Source organism: Lolium rigidum, chromosome 5 (genome assembly GCF_022539505.1).
Source record: "Lolium rigidum isolate FL_2022 chromosome 5, APGP_CSIRO_Lrig_0.1, whole genome shotgun sequence".
NCBI classification, from domain to species: domain Eukaryota; kingdom Viridiplantae; phylum Streptophyta; class Magnoliopsida; order Poales; family Poaceae; genus Lolium; species Lolium rigidum.
Genome location: NC_061512.1, coordinates 130,323,736 through 130,350,085, shown reverse-complemented (window position 1 = coordinate 130,350,085; position 26,350 = coordinate 130,323,736). Strand labels below are relative to the sequence as shown.

At 44.4% G+C, this 26,350-nt stretch overlaps 2 protein-coding genes and 1 long non-coding RNA gene across 6 annotated transcripts; 2 read left to right on the top strand and 1 right to left on the bottom strand.

The window, feature by feature from the left end:
• The first annotated feature begins 2,164 nt into the window (after positions 1–2,164).
• LOC124652332 (vacuolar-sorting receptor 1-like) lies at positions 2,165–6,812 on the top strand. The gene is made up of 12 exons (XM_047191356.1): positions 2,165–2,699; positions 3,214–3,903; positions 3,985–4,073; positions 4,153–4,222; positions 4,307–4,390; positions 4,513–4,589; positions 4,690–4,771; positions 5,010–5,092; positions 5,192–5,249; positions 5,545–5,673; positions 6,190–6,296; positions 6,389–6,812. Exons 1-12 carry the CDS (start codon positions 2,375–2,377, stop codon positions 6,485–6,487), a joined length of 1,893 nt encoding a protein of 630 aa, XP_047047312.1. The 5' UTR covers positions 2,165–2,374; the 3' UTR covers positions 6,488–6,812.
• A 3,069-nt stretch (positions 6,813–9,881) lies between these two features.
• Positions 9,882–10,907, top strand: LOC124652333 (chalcone isomerase-like protein 2). The gene is made up of 4 exons (XM_047191357.1): positions 9,882–9,959; positions 10,084–10,179; positions 10,261–10,413; positions 10,497–10,907. Coding segments are annotated over exons 1-4 (648 nt in total). The 5' UTR covers positions 9,882–9,958; the 3' UTR covers positions 10,895–10,907.
• A 4,993-nt stretch (positions 10,908–15,900) lies between these two features.
• On the bottom strand, positions 15,901–20,965 carry LOC124653791. 4 transcript variants are annotated; one of them, XR_006988024.1, is made up of 9 exons: positions 20,009–20,965; positions 19,838–19,893; positions 19,623–19,679; positions 19,325–19,511; positions 19,149–19,199; positions 18,975–19,024; positions 17,679–18,793; positions 17,486–17,562; positions 15,901–16,138 (listed from the first exon to the last, which is right to left on the bottom strand). It is a non-coding gene; the product is annotated as an uncharacterized LOC124653791 (long non-coding RNA). The 4 variants fall into 4 exon arrangements; XR_006988023.1 differs by having other exon boundaries at positions 15,901–17,562; positions 17,679–17,796; positions 18,660–18,793; XR_006988022.1 differs by having other exon boundaries at positions 15,901–17,562.
• Positions 20,966–26,350: the final 5,385 nt, after the last annotated feature.

The following is a 26,350-nucleotide window of genomic DNA, read 5'->3' as shown; positions in this document are numbered from 1 at the left end:
GATCCATCGGATCGCAAATCTCTTTCTACCTACTGTGTCTTTCTTGGTGGTTCTCTCATTGCTTGGAAGACCAAGAAGCAGGTTGCAGTCTCTCGTTCGAGTGTCGAGGCTGAGTTGCGAGCGATGGCTCTCTTGACGGCAGAGGTGACTTGGTTACGCTGGTTACTTGAGGATTTTGGTGTTTCTGTTGACGCACCGACTCCTCTTTTATCGGACAGTATTGGTGCCATCAGCATTGCGCGTGATCCGGTGATGCACGAGCTCACCAAACACATTGGTGTTGATGCCTTCTATGTGCGTAATGCTCTGCAGGATCAGGTTATGGCTCTTCACTATGTGTCTTCCGAGCTACAGCTTGTTGACTTCTTCACGCAGGCCCAGACTAGAGCACAACATGGGTTTTTTTCTCTCCAAACTCAGTGTTGTTGATTCACCATGAGTTTGAGGGGGGAGGGGGTGTTAGTGATGTATAGAACCCTTTACTGTATATTCCCACTGTATGAGATGCTTTCCTGCATATTGTATTACTTGTACATGTACTGGCCTTTGACCCACAGTAAATACTAGTTTCTCATTCACAAAACTAAGCAGCACATAAATGTCAATCGGTCGTTGTCTAATACATGTACCGAAGTAAGTGTGAACAGCAGAAGACACATGTCATGAATTTAAATAACTGTAAAAGCTTCAGTAAAAGAATTACAGTTTCCTCTTATTGAGAATTGTTTCTCAGGGCAGCAAAGTCATTACATTGTACTGAACTAAACTTGGTGGTTAGTGTACATTGGTAACTTGTAAGTTGCTATGTGTAAACGGCTACTGCCCAGTATTTTCATGTAAAACAATACATGTGCTACAATATAGTCTCGAAGTGGTTTATATTAACAAAAAATCTTCCATTTCGTTCACCATGGATTGATAATAATTTCTTAATCTGATAACTCACAAATTACAAATTAACCAAACATTCGTAGGATGCTTTAATGAGTCATGGCCTTTTTTCCTAGTTGTTCCTTATTTATGTACCATCTTCCGGTATGGCCTTCAGATAAAATATGATTATCCTATATTTATGATTTGTCAGTTGCATATTATAGATCTGCGGATGCATGTTCTACCGGTCTGCTTCGAGCTGTAATTTGATTTCAGATCCGCTTCGGGTTTCTATGAGTAATTTTGTAACTCAAGATTCAGACAGCTTCAGAGTTTGTTAGAGGGTGTGGCTTGTCAATTTTAATGTATGCTGAACATCAAGTATGTTGCCATGTTCAGAGTTCAAGTCCAGAATGGTCTATCATTTATTTAAAAACTGTTTATGACTTGATCTAGCTCATGTACTCCTTCATTCCGTACTAGTGTTAATTTTAAGGTATACTGAAACTCAAATATTGTGAGTTTACAGTTGCCATGTGGCCCATGACATAAAAACCGAATTTTTGCCCATGTCTGTTTATTTGATTGCCATTGCCGTTTGCACCAATCCCTATTAACCAAATTCAAATGGCAGTTTTTATGAGTGGGGATTAGGGATGAGGTTTTGTGGGGATTAGTGGGGATTGGGTGAAGGTAGCGGTTTCATCCAATACTTTAGAGTATTATCCCCACCAATTTCCGTAAACACTTTAGTACCAAACAAGCTTTTATTGGGTACTTGGAGTAAACGATGACAAGAGGAAAAGTAGCGGAGGATTTTTCCTATCGTGTTTGGTGCAGTAGTAGTCGTGGGTGCATGGTACAACCGTCCGCGGGGGATTTTTCATACTGGGTTGCTGGTTTGTAACTGTTTCTGTATCGTGCGCATAGGGCAAAACCTCCGACTCGCTGATTCTCGTTCCATGTGTGCGGTGGTAGCTAGGACGGCGTACCATCAGATATCACCTCTGCCATTTAATATACTGCCTCTGTCCCAGAAAAATTATCCAGAATTTGTTAAAATTTAGATGTATTTAGATACTATCTAGTAGATACATCTAGATTTTATCAAACTGAGACAAATTTTATGGGATGAAACAAGTACTACTCCTACACGTTATTTTATTTGCGAGTATTAGTGTCCTACACGTTACATGCCCTAAGAGGCAAAAAGAAACCGTGGCACGCTGCTCATGTGCCGCTATGGGCTAAAAAAGGGTAAACAAAACAAAACGCTTTTCTTTCACAACCTGCGTCTGCGTCTCCGTATGCTTCTTCCCCGCAACCGTCTCCTCCCACAAAATCTCTCCAACTCCTAATCCAAACTCCGACTCCAACTCCTCCGCCAACCCAAAAACCATAAATAAACCACACTCCAATCCAACAACCTCCTACGCTGCCGAAAAACCCGATCTCTCCGCTACATCGCGCCGTCTCCCCGGTTTAATCGCCGGATTGGAGCATGGAGCTCCGATCCACGCCGCCGGCGACGCGGCGGCTGCTGCTGCTTGCGTGGGCGGTTCTCCTGTGCACCTTCTGCTGCTCCTGCGAGGGGAGGTTCGTCGTCGAGAAGAACAGCCTCAAGGTCTCGGCGCCGGACGCGCTCAAGGGCACCTACGAGTGCGCCATTGGCAACTTCGGCGTGCCCCAGTACGGCGGCACCATGGTCGGCGTCGTCGCCTACCCCAAGGCCAACCGGAAGGCCTGCAAGAGCTTCGACGACTTCGACATCTCCTACAAGGCCAAGCCCGGGTCTTTCCCCACCTTCTTGCTCGTCGACAGGGGAGGTCAGCACAATTGATTCCTATTTCTTTGCCTGCACTTTGGTCGATCTCGTCCTTTAGCCTTATACATATGTTTAAATTGGTTTAGTTTTTGATAGATTGCAACTAAAACACCGACTAGAAGTGAACTAGCTTTTATTTAACTGCGTGGTCTTTCATGCACATTGAAAATTAGATCTTGTCATGTGATGATAGTGATTGAGCTGACTGTTAGTTGACCCAATTTCGTACACCGACCGTATCTGCGACTTGATGCGTGGAGCAATCTTAATCTGAAAAGGCTTTACCGTGAAGAGCCCCCTTGCTCAAAGGCACATAGGTCACTGTCTTGTCTTTTGGCCTCTCTATGATGTTCTACTGATTTTGTTTTCAGCCGATTATTTAACTTCTTATTTGCCAGCTCGTCCATGTTGAATTCCACTTGGTTAATTAAAATATCCCCAGTCCTGTTACATTCTACTTGGTTAGTTCATATACGCCGTGCATGGCATAACATGGTTTTTCTTGTTCTATGTAGATTGCTTCTTCGCAAAGAAGGCATGGAACGCGCAGAACGCAGGAGTGGCGGCTATCCTTGTCGCCGATGACAAGGATGAGCCGCTAATTACAATGGACACGCCTGAAGAGAGTGGGAGGCAGGATTATTTAGAGAACATCACCATTGCGTCAGCACTGATCACAAAAAGCTTTGGGGACAGGCTCAGGAAAGCAGTCGAGAAGGGCGACATGGTTAGTGTGAATTTGGATTGGAGGGAATCCCTGCCTCACCCTGATGAGCGTGTCGAGTACGAATTTTGGACTAACAGTAACGACGAGTGTGGTCCAAAATGCGACAGGCAGATTGATTTTGTCAAGAGCTTCAAAGGACCGGCACAGATACTTGAGAAGAAAGGTTACACACAGTTCACTCCTCATTACATTACCTGGTATTGCCCGGAGTCCTTCACGTCAAGCAAGCAGTGCAAGTCCCAGTGTATCAACCACGGGAGGTACTGTGCGCCTGACCCTGAACAGGATTTCAGCAAAGGGTATGATGGGAAAGATGTGGTGGTTCAGAATTTACGACAAGTTTGTGTTTATCAAGTTGCTAAGGACAGTCAGAAACCCTGGTTGTGGTGGGACTATGTGACTGATTTTGCAATTCGCTGCCCAATGAAGGAAAATAAGTACACTAAGGAATGTGCTGATGAAGTGATCAAGTCACTTGGTATGATCATTTTTCCATACGCCTCTTTATCCTTAAAGTGAGGTATAAGTAAGTTGTATTGAACATGTTTGTGATTTGCAGGACTTGATCACAAAGCAATAGATAAGTGCATTGGTGATCCAGATGCTGATAAAGAAAATCCTGTGCTGAAAGCTGAACAGGATGCTCAGGTTAGTACTTAGTACTCCAGTGCGATCTTTTCTCTTTTATTCATCCTCATACTGTAATATTTTGGACGAATTTACGTAGATTGGCAAAGGCGCTCGTGGTGATGTCACTATCTTACCGACACTAGTCATCAATAATAGACAATACAGAGGTGTGTGCTCTATCAAACCATTATAGTTAACATTTGTATTTGTAAGGTTTCGGTTGTGCTTATCCTAGCATTTGTATTTCTCAGGGAAACTTGACAAAGGAGCAGTTCTTAAAGCACTTTGTGCAGGCTTTAAAGAAACTACTGAGCCTGCTGTTTGCTTGACTGAAGGTTAGAGCATTGATTGTCTTAAGCCCTTAACCTTTCCCCCAGTGTTGCTTTGTGATGAATACTCAACAACCTGTTTGGTGCCTTTCTCTTGAGCCTCTTTGATTTCTTTTATCAAACTGTAGATATACAAACAAATGAGTGTTTGGAGAACAATGGTGGCTGTTGGCATGATAAGGCTGCTAACATATCTGCATGCAAGGTACTTTTGGTGGTCACCGCTTTTCTCCTAATTCTAGTTCATGGGACAACACTTTTCTCTGTTTAGCAGATGCATATGATGATATTTGTTTGTTATGCAGGATACTTTCCGTGGAAGAGTTTGCGAATGTCCGGTTGTGAAAGGTGTAAAATTTGTTGGTGATGGCTACACTCATTGTGAAGGTACCTATCCTGTAGCATCTTAGGATAATATTTTTCTTTGTGTCTTCATTTGTTTTTCAGTATTGAAATAATATCATGGACTGTACCTTGCCTTGGATGTCTGATTACTTTTTAGCACTCTAAACCTTATTACTGAAGATAGTAGTTAGAGACTTTTCTGCACAATAATCGGTTTTTTCTGGGACATACAAGTTTTTCCTTATTGCATTTTTTGCTAAACTTGTCCTTGTTATTCTAGCATTAGGATCTGGACGCTGTGAGATTGACAATGGAGGATGCTGGAAAGAGACCAGGAATGGTCTAACACACTCTGCCTGCACTGTATGTTATTAGCTCACTTTTTTGCTAACCTTGATGCTGCCACATATTATATTATTATATGAAATCTAAAGGAAGATTTGCATTGTTTATAACCTGCAGGATGGTGGCTGCAAATGCCCAGATGGATTCAAAGGTGACGGTGTCCACAAGTGTGAAGGTAAGAGTTAGTTCCCAAACTCCATTGTGTTTTCAGAAGTGCCTTGTCTTGCAGAATATGTAGCTTTCAATGGGATAATGTTCATATCCACCAAATAATTTGCTTCCACATTTGAAACTTATTATTTGACTAACTGTTAGGTTGTAGTTTGTTTCAATGAAAAGTTTGTATGTTTCATTGCATAAATGTGAATATTGACCTAGATTTTGCTCCCCAGTCAAAGTACACTGTCCATTATTGGTCAGATTACTGGTACTCCTTTGTTGTCGTGCTGATGTGAAATATTTTATTTTAGATGTTGATGAGTGCAAGGAAAAGACTGCATGCCAGTGCAAAGAATGCAAATGCAAGAACACATGGGGAAGCTATGAGTGCGGCTGCGGTGGTGGCCTGCTGTACATGAAGGAGCATGATACGTGCATAAGTATGTGCATATTTTCTTTAATAGCTTACTATTACTATTGCCTCTGTAGTTTCCCCTATATGCTTGAGCTAATGTGTAATATTTGGATACCGTAAGGTCCCACGATTTGCAGGCTAGTTATAATCTACTACGTCCATCCCAAAGCTTAAGGCTTATATTTTTTTTTGAAAAGTCAAACCAGTAAAGTTTGACCAAACTTTTAGAACAATTTATCAACAAATATAATATTTTGTAGATACCACACGAAAATATATATCATTATCTATTTAATGATATTAGTTTTGTATTTTGCATGTTAATGATTTTTGGTAAAAACTTAGTCAAACTTGACATAGTTTGACCTTCTAAAAATAATATAATCCTAAAGCTTTGGGATGGAGGTAGTATATGACAGATCCCTCATCGTCTTTGCGATTTTTTTTCATTAAATTAGCTGTTGAAAGCTTACCCTAGTAGCATTTAGGTTAGTCTAGTTTTCTGAATTTGGGGATACTGAATCTGACACATTTTATTCAGGCAAAAATGCAGCAGGACAGGTAGGCTGGAATTTCCTATGGGTTATCTTCTTCGGCCTAGCGGCAGCAGGAATTGCAGGATACGCGGTGTACAAGTACAGGATCCGGGTAAGACATACTAGCACAGAATAACTATTATTCATGAATAAGTCTAGGCTGGCGTCTAATACTGTTTTGCGCTGTTTCTTTTTTCTCTACAGAGCTACATGGATTCGGAGATCCGGGCCATCATGGCGCAGTACATGCCCCTGGACAACCAGGGAGATATCTCCAGTCATTCTCACCATATCGAGATGTGAAGAGCAGCAGTAGAGGCAGGTTCTTCCAGGATTACGGAAAAGATGATGAGAGGAACAGATAACCACTTGTGATGCATATGCGTGATGAAACGATCTTCTGTGTAGCGTCTCTGTTGGGCCCTCGTGTAAATTCATAGATCAAGTTAGAATTTTTTTTCTTAAGTTTGAATGATGTAATGATCTCTTTCTTTAATTTTTTCTTATATGGGGAAAGAGATGTCAAACTCATGTCATTTGTGTTTCTTTTTTTCCTCTGTTTTTGTCTGTTTTCCTCCTTTGATCCTACTCTTAGTAAGTCAGAGAATAGCTAAAATGATTGAGAACACGTCTTAGTGTGGTTTGTGTTAAAAGAGAATGCAGATATGGTAGCTTAGCACCTATCAGGAAGGCTGAGAAATTGCAGGCCACTAGTAAAGTAATTGTAGCTGCAGGCCATTTATTGAGAATGGAAAGGAGTGATGTATCTTGTTAGGTAGAGGTAGAGGCCACGTCCGGGTTTGATTGCAGGAAGAGGCGACGTTCTAGCAAATTTGAGAATGCATTACAATAACCTGTCTCTGTACTCACTAACCCTCTCTACCTCACTCTGTCTTCTCATTGTGTGTCCCTTAATTTGTACAAAAAACCAGACAAACAGGTTCAGGTTGGATATCTACAGAATGGAGGGAATAAGTATCTGAACATTATTCTACTTCAGCTGAAAAAGAAGGAAGAAATATCTATTTCACATTTTTCTGAGATTAACAGGAGCATTCGAGTGCTAGGCACCACCTCCAGTTCCAATCTCCGTCCCCCCTGTAGGGGAAGACATCAGTGGCAGTGGAATTGACCATATCTGTTTCCTACTAACAACTTGAGGCTTTGACCTTATCATCGATCTCCAGCCACCACTCTGACCACTCTGGTGCCCTGGGACGGATGGAAGATGATTTATCTGTCATCTGGTGTAGGACTTTTTTTTTGGTTTGGTTTTGGTGTTGCTGCTGCGTCACACAAACAGTGTTGGTTGTGTTGTTTCGACAATACTATCGCGGTGCGCTTGGTTTGGCGTTGCCAAAGAGCTTGGAAGTTTTTGTGGACAAAAGAGCTGATTCTTGTTATAGTCTGTTAGGGCATCTCCGACGGGGCGACCCATCCCGCGCCCGCGCGTCCGGATGGGTCCAGCCGGACAAAAACCCGGCCCAACGCGGGGACGCACCGCAAAAGCGGACGGCCGCGGCGTCCGGAACGACGCAAACCCGGCCCAAATCTGGGCCGGGTTTGCGTGGCCGCGGATGGCACGCGGCGTCCTCGCGTGTCCGTCTAATCCGCGTGGCTGGCCCACCTGTCGGTGCCCCAGTCCTATTAAATGTGGACTGGGGAAGGGGACGCCAGTCCCCACTTTCCACTCCGGCCGCACGCGCGAGCTCGAAGCTTCCGCGCCGCCATGGCCCCGAAGCGCGAGTTCGAGCCTTCCGCCAACGACCACGAGGCCGGCAGCAGCCGGCAAGTCGCGCCGCCGGCGTTCGCAATGGGGCCGCCGGCGCCTCCCGGACGCGAGCGGATCTACGTCACCGTAGCGGTGGCGCGGATGTTCCGGGACGCCGGCGTCCCAATGCCGTGGGGGACGTGCACCTCCCCACGGCCGGCACCCGAGCCCGGATCGGGTTCCGGTGCCGCCCATCCCGGCGTCGGGCCGCGCCCGCTACGCCGAGATCCGGAGGCGCCGCGCTCAGCCTGCCGGCGGACCTCCGGCAGGACCCCGCGTACGGCGACGCAAGTCCCAACCGGGACTTGTGGTTCGAGGTGGAGCACGATGCGCGGCGGCGCACGTGCTTCACATCCGCGACGGCGCGGCCTCGCGCGCAGCCGTGGCACGCCTGCTAGGCGGGCTGGCCGCCGCCCCGGCGGCCTCTACATCAACGAGCCCGCGCCCCGGCCCCGGCCGCAGCCGCAGCCCCGGGAGGAGGAGAACGACCCGGAGGCTGCAGGGCGGCGCTCGCGGCGTCCCGCGAGCGGCAGGACCTCGACGAGCTGGCCAAATGGCCGCTCCTCGCCGAGACGCCGCGCACCTCCGCGCCGGAGGAGGCGGCCAGGAAGGCCCGGGAGGACGCCCGGGCGGACGCGTGGGCCTTCCTCGAGCCGGCGCGCCGTCGGGGAGGAGGCTACGCGTCGGGCGGCGCTCCGGGAGGAGGAGCGCCGGGCCGCGCGCCCGGCGGAGGAGGAGCGCCCGGCCACGCAGGGCGGAGGAGCAGCTCCGACAAGAGTCCGCGCGGAGGGCACGGCTGCGCAGGCCGGCGAGCCCGCCGAACGCGCACTCCGCCCGGGAAAGGGCGCAGCTGGGACCCCGGCCGGAGTCCCCGGTGCCCTCCGGCGTGTCGAGCCGGAACAGCGCGTCGCCGCCGGGCGGCGTCGTCGTCATCGACGCCGACGATGACGAGTACTACCGGGGGTAGTACTGCCGGCGGCCACCGCGTGCTCGCAAACCCTGGCTAGGGTTTGCTTTTTTTTTTTTAGTTTAAAGCCATATATGGCTTTCTTTTGTGTAAAATTTGCCCAAAATAGGGCTAAGTTTAATGACCAACTAGTTTAAATTTATGTTTTGTTCTTTTCCTTTTTTATTTTCATTTATGTTTTATTTTATTACCAATGCGTTGCGTCCGCGCGTTGGGCGCAGCGTGCGACCCAAACGGACACGCGGACGCGGGCCGCTGTCCGGGTGTCCGTTCGGCCACGCAAACGGCCCAAAACGGCCCAGCGCGTCCGTTTGGGTCGCGCGGTTGGAGATGCCCTTAGCGCCCTTCATGGGCATAGTCTGCCACATTGCAATCTTCTACAACCCCTCTTTCGAGCCTTTGTGAGCAACATCGTCAGCCTAGCTGGACAATGCTAGCCCGGCTGAATGGATAGATCAGGTTGGTGCCCGTTGATATGCATGGTGCAATGGTCGACATGCTTGCGGCGATTTAAGGAGATTTGATCCGCTCCTCTACATATCTTTGAAGGTTTTTCAGTGTGTCAGTTTTTTGATATTGTCCATTGCCAGCAACATCTACGAGTTCGGCGGTGGCTTTGACGAGAATTCCCCGCTGTATTTTCAGGTGTTTATTTATAGTTTCTTATGTCTTCGTGGGTTCAAAACTGTATGATCTGGTAATGGATCTACCATAATTTAATTGAAAATTTTGGAAATGAAGAGAATTCTGCTGCACACTTGTTGACCACAAGATGCACCTACCTCTCCCCCTCTCTAAACCCATGTAGTACGTTTGTTTGCACGCTTACTTCAGAGTGGTAGTTGCGTCTAGCAGTCTCAGAACAGCCACATGTCCACTCCCACTGCTCCCACCTAACCTCCTTGTTCCATCGCGTCGCACGGCAGCACGATAAAACACCCACGCTCTTTTGCTCTCCTTCCAATCAAAAGCTGCTGCTTCAGTTCATCCTCCAATCAAAAGGTGCCTCTGCTGACCACTGCCTCTGCAAAGAACAAGTATGTTGCTTAATTATAATCTTCTTGTTTCAAAGAAAATCTTAGTGCTAAACAGTTGTGGCAAACAATTACAAAATGTGGGAAATAAACTCAGTTTTTGATCAAGCTTTGCTTGCGAGTGCAGTGGGATCGGAGCACGAGAAGACCGTGGACGTGGATGGCATACCCTTCCCGCAGGAGATCATCGCCGGCACCAAGACGCTTTCGCTCGTCGGCCATGGCAAGTCTCTCGAGCAGTTTGACATGAGGAAACAAAATCATCTCTGTTTTTTTTTCTGACACAGCTGAGCTCGATGTGCAGGCGTCACGGACATTGAGATCCATTTCCTCCAGATCAAGTTCAACGCCATCGGGGTCTACATCGACACGGACGGCGTCATGGAGCATCTGCAGGGCTGGAAGGGGAAGAACCAGCTGCTGGAAGACGACGCTTTCTTCAACGCCCTCGTCTCCGGTGAGATTACTAGTTCTGATGATGATCGATCGAGGTGGACAGTTGATCACATGTTTCTGATACATCGCCGTGCGTGCATGCAGCTCCGGTGGAGAAGGTGCTGAGGCTGGTGGTGATCAAGGAGATCAAGGGCTCGCAGTACGGCGTGCAGCTGGAGAGCTCCGTCAGGGACCGGCTCGTGGCGACCGACAGCTACGACGACGACGAGGAGGAGGCGCTCGAGAAGGTCGCCGACTTCTTCCAGTCCAAGTACTTCAGGCCAGGGTCCGTAGTCACCTTCCACTTCCCGGCCACCGCCACGGGCGCCGCGGCCGAGATATCGTTCGCGACGGAGGGCAAGGAGGAGACCAAGGTGGCCGTGGAGAATGCCGGCGTTGCGGAGATGATCCAGAGGTGGTACCTCGGCGGCGAGTCGGCGGTGTCGCAGAGCACCGTCAAGAGCCTCGCCGAGCATTTCGCCGCGGTCCTCTCCTCTCCATGATTCGTTCCAAGTCGTCATTAATTGCTTGTGTAATAAAAACACACGTACAGTACTATTCTTCAGATATGTGAAACGCAAGAATGCTACTCTATTTTTTTTTTTGAAGTAAACGATATATATATTAAGCAAGCAAGCCGCCTCATTAAAAACCTTTCAATCCCCTTAGGTACCCTGGTAAGGAAAAGTGTGCGTCAAAAACTTGCTGCCATCTGGTTACATTTGCTACTCTATTATTTTTTAATTATATATGAATTTATTTACTCCATATGAAATAACCTTCCGATTGCTCTCATAAGAATCTAGGTCGTGATTATTTTTTATACAACTTTTACTATGATTGGGGAATTTAGGAGCCGTTCAGGCTAGTTAATCCAACGGTGGAAAAATCAGTAGTACCGAAAAGTAGTGAAAATTAAGTACTGGTAAGTACTGGAATTATCTATTTATTTTAATTTAATAGGAGGGTAGTTACGTAATTTCGCGTTTAGATGTCATCCCACCTCTGACTTCACCATCCCTTCGTCGCGCCATGAAGGCGGCCGCCGTCCTGTCGCCTCCCCTCGTCGCCGCCCTGACGCCGACGCATTCTTACGCCCCCCCCAACACCACCTCTTCTTCGCCGGCATACTGCCTCGCCGCCCGTCTGCGCTCGCTCACCACCGCCATCCCCTAGCCCCTGCAAAAATTCACCTTTCCGGCCGCCACTCCGGCACCGTGTTGGTGGGCATCCGCGACTCATGCCGGGCCGTGCAGATACATACGGGATTCGCCGCCCAGGAAGACGTGCTCTACCCGCGAGACGTGGAGCTCTCCAGCGACCTCCAGTCTCCTCCGGTGGACCGCCGGGGCGAGGCAGAGGAGTTGGAGCCAGCTGTTGCCGTAGATCGCGGCGTAGAAGCTGCAGGTGTACAGGCCCGCCGCAGGACTAGACGCCGGCGCTACACGTCGGAGGCAAAGCGCTCTCAGATGGTGTCCCGGTGCGGCGCCGGCCCAAGGCAAAGGAGCCAGCGGTAGCCTCCAAGCGCGGCGTTGAAGCTGCGGGTGACCGGCACGCCGCGTGACCAGATGCCGGTGCGACGTTTCGGAGGCACTGGTGGCGTTGAACATGACGAACATGCGCAGTAAGAGTGGTTGCTTGGCCAAGGTGAATGGATCCACATCCATTTTTGATTTCTCATGTATCTTGAATTATAAATTCAGTAGGATTTTTGCTGCTTGGGTTAGCCGGCTACATGAACTTACTTGGCAGCCTATTGAATAGCTGTGCGCAGAACTAAAGATAGTAACAAGATTCAACTTGTGCAATTAAATATTTCCATAGTAACTCAGTGTTGAAAATTCAATTTGATTGTCCAGCAGAAGTTGCTGATGCTAGCTCCTGCAGCCACATGCCCCTTCTCAGTTTGAATTATAGAGCTTCGTCACATAGAAGGAAATAGTTAATCAATTTGTTGACCTTAATCATATCTTTGTTGCATGCATCACTTCAAAATATTGCTCACTTATTGCTGCATGACTAAAGCCGTAAGAGCATTCTAGCTGCAATACAGATGTTGTTTCGTCATCTACAGACCCAAGCAAGTTTTTCATGTGCCTGGTGCTAAATTCCTTCTTTTCATGTGTCCTGGATCATTGATTCTTAATATTGAAATTCAGATGATGCTATGATGCTATTTCCAGGTTTTTCATGTGAAAGAAACTATTCTCAAGTTATTAAACTCTTCATGAGTTATTTTGGTGATCACACCCTGTTTGATTTGTCGTCAAATTTGTTAACACTGTGTTTGGATGCACAGAATTAGAACAGAAATTGGGGAATTGGAATTTAGGCCACCAATTCGCTCGTTTGGTTGCGCATGGAATTTATGTTTGGAAACCTGGGGCAAATTCCAGCCGCACCCGGGTGAGGCCTTTTCCTTCGATGGTTAATTCGGAGGGTCACACCTCCGTATTCGCGTGGAATTGACCAGCGAAGCTCCCGAAACGTTACCTCCGATCTTCCCGAGCGAAACAAATGTCCTCGGCAAAGGCGACTCCGCGACTGACCCGAGCTCGACGCCGGCGCCCTCCTCCACTCTCCGCCCTCTGCCCTCCTCCGCGCTCTTCCTTGCGCTGTTCCCCGCCCGCAGCAACGGCGTCCGCTCCGCCCCGCCCTAACCCTGTCCAAACCCTAGGTCGAGCAGGGGATTGGGGGCCGGCGGGATGCGATTAAGCGGCGGTGGATAGCGGTGGTGCTTGCCCAGCCCTCCTTCTTGAACTGCTATGTACTTATTTGTATATTCTATCCAGTATTCCGCTCGCCGCCGCCACTCAGTAGAGCCTGACGCGGCGCCTCCATGGCCGCTCCCAATTCTGCCGGTTGCCGCTTGTGATGAAGTTCGGCTGCAAGGGTCCTCGGCCGCCGCTCGATACTGCCACCAACGCCGGCCGCGTCGCTGGATTCTGCGACCACCTGCCACCGACGCTGGCCGCCGCGCGACCAGCTGCCTTCAAGCCTTCACGACGAGCTGTTCTGCATCTCCTACATGGCCTGATTAATGCGTATTCGATTTTGCTTTTGCTTGCGGTTGGTAGCATGTTTGCAAATTATATTCTATAGTCTGGCCTGATGCTTGCGGCTACATGCCTGAAACAGCTTGATGCTACATGGCTTGATGTTTATTGTTGTTGAATGTTGAATCTAAATTTGTAAGTGTGGAGTCTGTTGGCACAACGAATTGGTGAACCAGTTAAAATAAATTATATTTTATACACATGCTATTTTTTTTTACATATGCACGAGCTTATTTTGTTTATACTCAACAAAATATCAAATTCTATTGTTTATACATCCAAACAGCAATTAGAATTGGATAGATTCTTTGATTCCAACAATAAATTCCAAGTACAACCAAACAATAGAATTTAAATGGAAAGCCAATTCATTTCCATTTTAGATTTGGAATTTCCAGTCCAATTCAATTCTAGATTCAATTCACTGCATCCAAACACAGCCTAAAGGTTTTTCACGTTTCAGATTTCCTTCACTGGCAAGGGAGAAACAAAGTCCATGATACAGTTGTCCGGAGGACAGAAGACAGTGGTGGCATTAAACTGTTATTTTTTCAACGAATAGCTCCATTCTACCTGTTCCAGAAGATAGATATCACTCTGCAGTCTGGATCCTCAGTAGCTATACTTCTTTGTAAGCAATTCTCAGTAGCTAGTTCACTTGGTTCAGTGTTTGGAAGTCAACACCAATGTAAGCAACCTAGGCCTGATGGGGTGCAACGTTCATCATCTGCTCAGCTGTTCTGTAGCTTTTCACATATTGGAATTGCTGATAAAAAACGTGTGTAACTTTTACAAGATACTTGTAGCCTGTTTGTTTAGAGTGTTGAGGGTCAGAAATGTTCAACTCGAAATTATTGAACCTGTGTAGCCTGTCCTATTTGTTCCAAGTGCTCACTTGTGCTTCAGAAGGTTATATTACATCTTTTCACATACAAGTATGCTTCATAATGGTTATGTGTTGTTTTTGAACTAACTGAATGTTGAAAAAGCTAATTAATTATGGGAGATCTGGTGATCACTATGTAGCAGAAAGGGCCCGTTTGATCATGACATACGAGTTGATCTTGAGCTTCATGACTCTTTGAAATTTGAAGATGCATCTGAGGATACTTGAAAGCTCTCAGCCGATGATTTTAAAAAGGGAAGCTGATAGGATGTTGATTTCTCGCAGAACTGTGACATACAATAGTTGATGCTGAATTTTCCATTTGAAAAAGATTCAAATATTATCAATACAATAAAGAATAATCTATGATATTAATTTATTTGAATACTTCATATACTTATTAATACACTCATACATTGTATCTGTTGATTTGCCTTGTCATTGTTGGGTTCATGGCAGTGAACTGCAAGTTAAAGTTGAATGACCAATCAGGATGTGTATCTGCTGCCAATATAAAACTGGTGTTCTTATTCAATGACAATTGGAAGCTAGAAAACATTAATCCTTGCTCACTACAATACTATTACTTCATGAAAAGTTTTTTCAACACACTCATATATACTACGTACATAAGGGATATTTCATTTTCTTTCTTAACTCAAGTCTCATATTTTAAGCTATCAGTTTCAGAACATTGGTGGTTGCAACAGTAAAATGATTGGAAATTGTTTCTTATCATCCAAAGAAAATCTCACACATCCTAAAGTAGATGCTAGGATAAACTTCTTATATGGATGATACTGATGTGCCAATACAAAATCTTTGATATATATTCTATTTACACAGGAGACAAATATTAGATCAAACTGAATTAATTAGCTCATTTAATGAAATCCATATATCCTACACAAATATGTGAAAGCATTGCATCCAAGGCTTGCAGCTATAGTAGGATTACTACCTTTTCCAAGTAGAGAAAACAATCGAAAGTAAAATGACAGATGCAAACTTTGATTAAATGAAGATCAAACATAATAAGTTTGTTCATGGCATAATTTTCTGATGCCACAAGGACGATTTCTCTATGAATGTAATTAGGGAAACTGACAATCAATTATAGAACGATCAATAGAATTTTAAAATCATGGGATGTCTTATCTTATCAGAGAAACAAAAAAAATTACGACAGGAACTGTGTAATACATAGTTGTCTAGGGAGGTATGTATGCACCGGCTCATATAATCAGGTAGGTGTCTATGCACCGGCTAATATAATCTGGAAAACAGGGTAATTTATCCGCATACTTTGAACAGTATCAACACTTTACACACATCATATTTTCATGCTCCAGGTAATAGATAGACGGTAGGAACATCACTCAATCAAAAAAATCGCCTTGAATTTAAAATCACATTGTTATGTTGGCAAGCTGATAAAGAGCCAATAAGTCGGCTTCTTCTCTCACGTTACTAAGTTTCATTTCAGGAAGCTAACGGAGAAATATAATCCTTTCTCAATTCTCGATAATATTTGTAGAATCATACCATATCATTTCAAACGAAAAGTATCTACCTTTATAAATATGTGCATGCTGCAAACACAAAAGGATAGCAACATTAAAAGTTGCTAAGCTGAAGTATTTGTAGAAAAAATGGGAAAGAGGCAAAGGATGCTTGTCATTTAAGTGAGACTATCGACAGAGCCGAGCTTAGGGTGTCGGGTAATGCTGTAGCATATGGCTCAGAAGGCATTGCTCTAGGACACGGGCGACCATGTGGCTAGTCAAAGGGAGAGATGGAGAGACCTACAGACAATCAATAGGAGAAACATACTTCAGATTTTCGCTTAATGTTCCATACACATAGTATCAAGGGGGCAAACAGGAAGGGCATAAAATAATGTATAACTGGTCACGGTGAACATGTGTATGATATGTAGTGTGTCTATTTACTTCAGCCGGTAGCCTAGTAATTTCTTAAATATTTTTAGCTAATAGCCTGAATCAAACCTGAACCTCTGTAGCCACAATTATAGACTCCAGGTTTGTAAGAACTAATTAGATTTTCCAAAGCTCATTATCAGCCTTAGAAAAGAGCAGCTACCTTAACAAATCATGATCTTTGAAAAGGGAGCATCCACTATGACATTATTATTTGTGTGTCATGCTAGTTATGTATCAAATCATATTCAGCTGATATTTGTTGAGATTACATGCTTGGAAAGCAGGTATTAGAATTTGAAAAAAAAACATTATCCATCTATATTGGGAATTTATGAGTATAAACAGATGTTTAATATAGAGATGTATAATATGGAACCAGCAAACAATTAGTTATGTTCTACAAACTGAGAACTATAAGCCAATATTAAGAATTATGGATATATCGATATCATCTGTAATCATTCAAAGAGTGAATACTGCAGACTCGAGAATAGACAGAGACCCAGACAACATGAGGAGAACCACTTCATATCCATGGTATCCTCGAAATAGGCTTTCGCCCCGCTTTATAAATAAAGCAACATATCCATGGTATCTAATTAAAGGAATGCCAAAGAATGGCGAATAAGTTAACCAGCATGTATATATGGATTTCCAGATTTAGATCCCCTCTTTTCTTAGAATACAGTGTAGTTCAGCAATGCCAATCAGAAAAAAAAATAGAGTTGGAGAGAATAAAATATACACCGAGTCTGAAACCTGGAGAGACATGGAGCAAAACTAACACTGTACTAAATATTTCGAACTGCGAACAGTATAGCATGACCACATTTAACATATGCACTTGCCAAACAAAAAGTATTCACATCATATCAATGTATATGACCCATTTACCATCCACAAACTATTTACTAATATCACTATGGATAAACTAAATACAGAGGAAGACCGGCAGATAGTTTTGTACGATAGCTATGAGAATCTAGTTAAACCTTAAATGATCATAACAATACTCATACACACACTGTAATGCTGATATGTAAAAGGCCTCCCATTTATAGTCTTCAAATCTTAAACTTTTAAGGACTAAAGGTGAGTGGATCTACTCAGTTACTACTTCTACTTTTTAGATCGTAACATCAGAATAAAATGGTTTGACTTGTATGCATGATAGATCAGTATTCTGCGATTGTAAAAGCAGGGTCTCACCTTTGAGCTGAACATATTTCAGTCTTTATCAAAATGCCAGGCGCAATGTTGGCCAACCATATCATCTCATTTATTACCTGTAAAGCACGTACGAGGTAGAGATTAGTAGCGATGGATCTGAGTGTGATTATGTAGCAGAAACACATTTTCTATTCACGTCTCCAAAGAACATTGATGACATGCTATCGGCTACCTGGGATGTGAACGACATGGATTTGTACACTTTCCAAGTAACTGTATGTCTGTATCACCATCACCATCAGAGTCATTGCCTACTTGACGCTGGTTCAGAATTGTTTGATGCTCTCCACCTACAACTAAGCCAAAACACACATTATTTAGAACACGCTGCTCAGCTCTGCTCAAGCCAAGGTCTGGCACGCATGCTCACTGTGAGCTGATCCAGCAAACTGAACTCCAAAAACGTTTTATATTTAGGAATGGAGGGAGTGTGTGCTAAAAGGATAGAAGGATCAGTAGCTATGCTGAGACAAAACACGGCCACTTGAAGTCATTCATGCAAAGGAAAAAAAGGTCGACCTCTCGCTAAAGTAGCATGTCCCCAGTCACAACTGGCATCAACTATGGTGGCCAGGTAACAGATATAAATTTGGCGGTGTACTCCATTAGATTAATGATACCGTCCAACAGTCAATATAACAAGTTTTATAGAGCAATGTGGGTTTAAATCACATAGCAATTGGCATTTGGCACTACCAAATAAACCCCTGCATTCAAAACCATGAAATAAGTAAATTAAGAGAGAGAATGGATGCATAAAAAAGATTGCATCAGAAATTGTGTAAACTGACTTCGGAATAAAGCAAAGCTTATTTAAATGTCCTCCAAAATATGGCTATACCCCAATTGCTTATGGCAACCAATATTGTAGACTAAAACCTGGTGGTAACTGAAACAGTCGTCTTATTAGCTACAATAATCATTGCCCATATTTAGCAAACCCTCAAGGCCAACCATGTAGGATTGTATGTATGAACACAAGAAGTTGGTATGCAGAAGTTAATTTCTCCATGGAACACTTGGTAGTCCATGAGCTTAATTCTTGACTAACTTCTGAATTAAATAATTAGGAGACAACACAAACTCATTCAAATAATAAATTTAGATACTTAATAAGTAAGAAAAAATGAAGAAAAAAAACATCTCTACTGACGTTTAAAAGGAGAAGATGTTCATGTAGGTTGGGAAATTTCGATCTTGCTCAACATCCTATCATCTGACTCCTCGCCGCCACCCTGGAGAGCTGCCGCTGTAGCATCGTACCCCTGGTCTCTTACCCATGAACCACTACAGAAAGGAAGGAGGTAGTAAAAAACAACACACAAGAGTATAGCTTGGAGCAGCAACCACAACCATAATAAATCTAGAATAAGTTTTAACAATTCGTAACACATAAGACAGAAGGGAGAAGATGCAAACCCAAGTACAAAGAATCAATTGATCTAACCATGGTCTCAAAATATTTTACCAATTATGTTCTATATCGGATGTAAGCCTCACGTGTTCTTTGCAATTGACCTGTCCAAACACAGTTTTCCAATATATAGTGAGAAACATTGCTGCTATGAAAAAAATGGTGCGACATGGTTCATAATTTAGATTACCAAATAGTAAAATATTGAATTGTTCATCTTGATTGTACCTTACAACCAAATGGCTATAAACAGATATAGTGTACATCTCAGCCCCTACTCTGCATTTTCAATTGTACAAGAAATATGCCTATGGGTTATATCAATTCCAAATACTAATCCACCTATATATGAAATGCACAAAACAAATATTAGAGTTAGAAAGACATGCTAAGAGAGTTGGCACCTCCTTGTTAGATCCAACCCAGACAAGTGTGTCTAACATCCGCTGGTCGCTTTGAGGTGAGACCACAACCAGGGAGATGGCTCTCCCGGTGATCATGGACATAACGACCCCTATAGCAATAAGATGGCATGTCAAATATCAACAGATTCAAGGCATACGGTGCGACCTTGATGGAATGTGATGGCTCCTGCAGAAAAAACACAGCATGGTCAAACATCAAACATATGCATGGAGTACGATGCGCCCTTGATGCGACGCAAAACATGACAAAATTGGCTGGTGAAACCGAGAAGCCAACCGATTAGAAACTCATCGCAACCATGATCGAAACTTGCAGCGTTCAGGTTGCGGTCATCTGCAAGATCCGCCCGAGCTTGTACATCAGACAGAGGAAGGAATGCGGCCGCACAGCAGCATCCCGCGCTCCTCGGGTTGAGCACCGAGGAGAGGAGATGTGAGATGGAGTGCAGAAGCAAAACAACAATGGGTGAGGTGGCCTACGAAGGGACATACCAAATAAAGATACGACGCCAAGCTCGGACAAACACATGATTCTTCCACCCAAAATTCTGCACAAACAAAAATAAGAAGATATTGAGATTAAATTTGGCAAACCACAATAGACGATGTCCAGAGAGTTGCTGAAAAAGTAATAAATGAAAGTTCAGGTTGTATCAAGTATACCTAGGACAGTGTGGAGCTGGCAAGGTCGCCGCCGTCGATGCTTTGTTCCCAGGTGCTGGAAGGACCTGGCCGACTACCATGAACTTCGGCAGTAATTTACCCGGAGATAATTTTCTAGCATCCTAAATGCCCCGCTGGCTGTACTCTTGATCAGCAGAACAACCCTACTCTTGATAGGTAAGAACGATACTGAAATCATCTAATACTTCTCAAATAACCAAGAGATCTGTATATGAGCTTCCAATCTGAGAAATACTATGTGATGGGTGTCTCAAGCAATCTAACACATGTTACTTTCCTAGACATGTACTAAAATATCTCGTTAGTGATTGCTTTCAAATGAAAGTCACAAAATTGAGAAATGCAAATATTATATGTGCAAGTCATCTTAGATTGCAGGCAATTTTCGGTGGATTATTGAGTTGACAACATACATAATACGGAATTAAGTTGTACATGTACACAGCTTGGATTTTCCTCAAACACCCTATATGCATAGATACAGGAACTTCTACACAAACAAAAAACGAAAAATTATGGGGAGGAGAAGAGGGAAGGGAGATCCAAATCAAGACCAGATAAATTATTGAGGAGGCCCCTGGTGCCCTTACCAATCTCTTGGTGGTCGAGGACGACCTTGGTGGTCTCGAGCCAGAGAATGATGGAAAAGGTCTTCTCCTACAACGGCTCTCCCCAACCCAAGCCAAAAGCCAGAATCTAACTGGTCAAGGCAGTTTGCACAATCGATAGATCGAGGGCATCGCCGTTGGTCGAGGAGGAGGACGAGGACGACCTTGGCCGCCTCAAGAAAGAGGATGATGAAAAGGGGCTCGGCCGCGGACTCCACGCCGAGCAGTTCGGGGGAGGCACGAAGTGCCCCGTGCTGCCAAACCTCGCCATCGTCTCCAGCAGCGGCGGCCCATGGAGGGCACCAGCGGCACCATGGAGGGCTTCCTCCTCGACCTCCTCGCTTGTTGTCTCGATGGAGAAGACCACGAAGCACACACGACGGGATGGGGCGCGGTCTGGGTCGACGACCTTCGTCGGCGGCAGCGGCGACGGGAGGATGCGCGGTTGGGATCAACATGGAGGCGGGGGCGGCGGCGACGGGACGAGGTGCGATTGGGAGAGGAGGAGGCCAGCCGATTGGGGAGGAGGAAGCGAGGGGATTGGGCCTTCGGGCTAGGTTTTCGTCTTCTTCGGTTTTGTTCCACAGATGAATGGCCCGGATTGACGCGGGGCTAATTTGCAGATCAAACGGCGCGAGCTAGCCCCCAGCCAAGTTTCTATCGTGGATCGCTGTGAGGTCCCCGTAGGGGGGCATGATATATTCCCCTGGATCCAAAAGTATTCTTAAATTCTCTAAAATTAGTAAGTCGATCGAACCCAAATATCTAGACCTGTAATAGTGAAAGTTACATGACGGTTTGATGTAATTTCATACAATGGCTACCTTGAGTAGCGTCCACTCACATATGGTTGCACGAAAGAACCATCCCCACCGAAAAGTCTGTCTAACATGTGTAAAACTTGTGACTACGGGATGTTTATACCAGCCACGACCATTAAATCTTGTGTTGCTGATAGTGTCTTGGAATCATGGGACAAATCTTCATATCGACATTGACATTGCTTGAAAAGAAAAGTCTCATTGTTACAGTTGACAATGTCAATATCCAATATACTAATTAGATCAGATGATCACAACTGAGCAAAAATCACAGCAGAGTAGTTAAACCAGCACCACTGCATTTGCAGGCTTTTACTTGAGAGTTGAGATATTTCCTATGCTTTAACATGATTAAATTCCAGGTAATTCATGCTGTCATGAGTTCTCACAGTGATATTTCCTAACATCATGACCTAGACCATTGCATGAATAGCACAAGGAAATTTTTAACCTGGTCATCAAAGAAACAATGTCGTACTGATTTACAATCACTATCTCGGAGGTGGCGGTGGAGTGCAGGGACGATGCCGGCCAGATTTTCGGATTGGGAGATCCTGGTTCCTGGGCGGTGCCGGTGCAGTGGGCGAGGCGAGCGAGCTCCTGGGCGAGTAGACGAGGCTCGCGACCTATAAGGCGAGGCGGCCGAGCTCCTTACCAATGCGGCGCGGTGCACGAATGGGGTGCAGAGGCGGAGATCTGATTCGGCTGCGCTTCCGGAGAGTGGAGACTTTGGCTGCGCGTCCAGCGGGCGGCCGCGACGGGGCAGGGGCAGAGGATTGCGGAGGCGCAACACTCAGATCGTGAACTCAGGTAATGCTAGCTAGCGGCCGGTCGTGCGGGGTGGGTTAGCCTCCAAAAATTACCACAGTACCCATGCTTAAGTTAATTAAAAATCTATATTTAACTGCTAGATCGAACGGATCGAATAAATTGGACCACTAGTACTGGGTAGTACTCGAAAGTACTCGCCAATCACAACAACTTTTTTTCTCTTACTCCCTTCGATTCATAAGTATTACTTATCGCTAATATGGATGTATCCAGAACTACTACCTCCGTTTTAAAGAATAAGGCACCCTTGTTTTACGTGTTTTTTGTTTGACCAAGAATTACTTCAAATAAATAAACATTGTTTGTATGAAATTAGTATCATTGAAAAGTTCTTTTCAATAGGAAATCTAACGATACTAATTACATATAATAACAGCTAGCTGTTTTTCAATTCATGCACAGTCACTTTTTTAAGCCAATCAGAACCCTCCTTTGGTTTCATTTTTCATTCCGCCCGAACTCACCGATCAAAACCGGAAACCTGGGCCACGTCAGTTAATGGGCTGTGATTTTTAATCCAGACCGAACCGGAATAAAGCAACCTGCAGTTTTGCATTTCACGGTCCAGACTAAAAGCGCGGAGGAATGGATGGGCGTGGAGGAGGACACGGAGGAAGAAGGGTTAGAGGAGGCGGCGGTGGCCCGTGCGAAGGCGGAGGCGGACGCGAAGGCCAATACCGCCAAGGCCAAGGCGCAGCCGGCGAGCACCGGCGACAACGAGGAGGACTCCGACGCGTCGGCCGACACCGCCTCTTCGGAAGAGGTGACGAGCAGGAAGCGCCACCGTGATGACGACGACGAGACGGGGCCATCATCGAAGAAGAAGAAGTAGTAGTTTAAAATAATTTATATGTAATTTAATTATGTTTTTTCAAAGTTTTATATGTATTTTGTTTATGTTGAACCGATTTGAATATTAGTAAAGAGTTTTATTCTATCTATTTAAATTATTTTTAATGTTTGGGGGCGGCGTTTGGGGGACGCGGCGGGAGATGCTGTAAAGCAACCTGCAGTTTTGCATTTCACGGTCCAGACTAAAAACGAAAAACACAGCATCCCTAAAAAAAAAAACACAGCAAACTGACGGTCTAGTCTACCTCGTGTGATTCTGGGCTCCATCAGCAGTTGGCCGTCTGTGACCACACGCTCCTTTCTTTCTGTTATGGGTGTTCCCAGGCCTTGATCCAAAACCTTTCTCCTTTCTCTTCCACCAGCTAGACCTTGCAAAGACCATGAACAAGACACCAAGATTCAAGAAGATAATTGAGATACAAAGAACATGAAATAAAACACCAAACGAAACACAAAACTGGCATGCACGTACTAAAATGCTATATATTGATTTTTTTTGCCTTGCATAACTGAGATACTAAGTACATGAATATATTTTAAAAAAGTGAACAAAAGAAATTTCTTGGCTAAGAAAGTGAAGCAAACTACAAACTTGTGGACATGGGCACGAGCGCCCTCTCCCGTGCCGGCGGCCACTACGGAACCAACCGCCACCCAACCCACCCCCACCGCCCGCCACTCCAGCGACGACGCCCACCCCATGCGCTATCCGTCCCCCACCCCTTCCCCCCTCCTCGGCGAGAGCCAACGGCAGAGCTGGAGCATTGCGTACCATGGTGCACACATGGTGCCACACCATATAAAAATATTGGTTTCAGGTGCACACATGGTGAAAATCTATAACTATACAAACAAAAATGAACATTGACAAGGACTGAAGTACGAAAAGTAGAACCGAAGAATGACAATAATGATATGACTGAAAACTTATGAAAGACAAGGAACTTAGACTATGAATGAGGACTTGAGAAATAAAATGAGAAGAATGACTAAACCATAAGCTTGCCAGTGAAAGACATGTAAAATAGGGACTGTAAAATATGTCCAGAGAAGCAACGAACCGGAAGCCAAACCCGCAATTGTGACAAGGTCTTAACTCAGTCAAAGACTGAGAGTGACACTCACCATAGGTTAAATAAGTATCGGAATCAAATAAATATGACAAAATGGCACATGCTATGCCCAAAATGACTGAATGAAGAGGAACTAATGAAAAGAAACAGTAGTAATGGCCTAAACGATAGGCTGAACACTGAAAAAGAAAGAGAATGACCAACGAAACTGAATTGAGACTGGATAAAGAGGGACTGATAAAAACATAAATTAAGGACTGAAAATTGATTCATAAGAAAACAAAAACCCATGTAACATGCTTGCCCTAGAGACTAAATAAAATAATAATTTACAGAAAGATAACGAGAACTACTTAAAAGTAGAACTGAAAAATGAAAAGACCAAGAATACTTCGAAAAAATACTGAAGAATTATAGCTAGAGAAGACTGAACCGGCCGAAGAATGACAAAGACAACTAAATAGCTAAAGAAATATTTAACAAATATAATTAAAATAAAAAGTGCGCGAATAAATTGGAATGAAAATAAAAAATCACTAGTGGCAAAATGAAAGAGAATGAAAATAAATAAAAAATACTAAAAATAAAACTGAAAAATGAAAATACAAAGAATACTTAGAAAAAGGACTGAAGAATTATAGCTAGAGAAGACTGAACCGGCTGGAGAATGACAAAGACAATTGAATGACTAAAGAAAGATAAGAAAAAGATAATGAAAATGACTAGGGCACGAATAAATTGGAATGAAAATAAAAAATCACTAGTGGGAAAATAAAAGAGAATTAAAATAAATAAAATACTAAAAATGACAAATGCAAGAAAGCAGGAATCTGAAAATAAATAATCAAAACTTGAAAATTTTAAAAGAATGCAAGTGACCGCATGAAATGTTATCTACCCATCGTCTCTCCCTTGATACTTTAATGATTGCATAAAACATGGAATTATACACACAAGAAATGAGATTCCTCCTCACACGACTTCAACCACAAACACAAACATCAGGTGTGACTGTTAAAACCTCTAAGACGAAGATCTAAAGAACACACATCATCTTTGTTTTGCTATTTCTGTTTCCTACGTCTAGAGGATTGTCCCACGACCACGATTCATAGGCGTGATTCATAGGCAAGTGTCTAAAATCTGAAACATATATATATCTCATACAATATACATGAATATCTGAAGGAAACATCCGAAACAATTGCTGGTAGATAGACGGAACAGAATAGTACAGACACACAAAGTTGACACTATGGGGCAAATGTTTCCTCTCAACTAAATTCAGGTAACTAACATTCAGACAAAAAACAGTAGCCAAAGTTCAGAACAGCATGCATCTTATGCATAGGAACTTATCGATCCACTTGACAAAATGCTAAGAAAATAAAAAAATTGCCCATACTAAACATTGATAAGAACGGCTGATTAATCTGAAGAATCCATGGGCAAAAAACGATGGGTTCCACGAGACAACACCTCCCTCCCGTACCTCTTCTGTTGCAATTTCATTGGTACAAAGCCATCAACATCAAAAACTGCGTGAGAACTAAATGCACATCCGATAGCTCCCACGATCCACCTATCCAGCTTCCCCAATCTTGCATAACCTAGCGCCTCCAGTAAAATCAGATCAAGTGACCCTTGGAATAAAAACAGCGCGCCTCTCCGGAGAAAAAATTTCTGGGAACGGGCCGCACGCTTCCTCTCTTAAGGCCCCTTTTAAGATTATGACACGTCATCATCCGCACGCATCTCAAAGCTGCTTGGAATCTCCTAATTGTCGATACGTATCTGCAGGGACTGGGCGTACCGATCGGAGGAAAAAAAAAGATGATACGTTGTATCCCTACGCGTGGTATATCTGATCTCATCTGTAACCGGACATGAGGCAGATCGTGGTTGATTACAACGAACAAAAGTAGCTAGCTTGCTATTGAAGATAAATACCATTGCATCTGGAAACTACTCGCCGCCGGCAGCCGCCGGCAGCCGCCTCCAACTTCTGGGCGTCCGACGTTGCCGCGGCTGTAGTGGTAATGTCCACCGATCGCGAGGTGATAACACGAGTTGAGACCGCCGATGTCCAGTACAACGCTGCTGACGCCGGACGAGAGGTGATCGCAGGAGCCGATA

Bases quoted from the DNA above. Each gene is read 5' to 3' on its own strand.
- LOC124652332 (XM_047191356.1), top strand. From the start codon at position 2,375: ATGGAGCTCCGATCCACGCCGCCGGCGACGCGGCGGCTGCTGCTGCTT. The intron at 4,223-4,306 runs GTGTGTGCTCTA...TGTATTTCTCAG, and splicing joins CAATAATAGACAATACAGAG to GGAAACTTGACAAAGGAGCA. The intron at 4,391-4,512 runs GTTAGAGCATTG...ATCAAACTGTAG, and splicing joins TGCTGTTTGCTTGACTGAAG to ATATACAAACAAATGAGTGT.
- LOC124652333 (XM_047191357.1), top strand. The intron at 10,180-10,260 runs GCAAGTCTCTCG...CTCGATGTGCAG, and splicing joins GCTTTCGCTCGTCGGCCATG to GCGTCACGGACATTGAGATC. The intron at 10,414-10,496 runs GTGAGATTACTA...GCGTGCATGCAG, and splicing joins CTTCAACGCCCTCGTCTCCG to CTCCGGTGGAGAAGGTGCTG.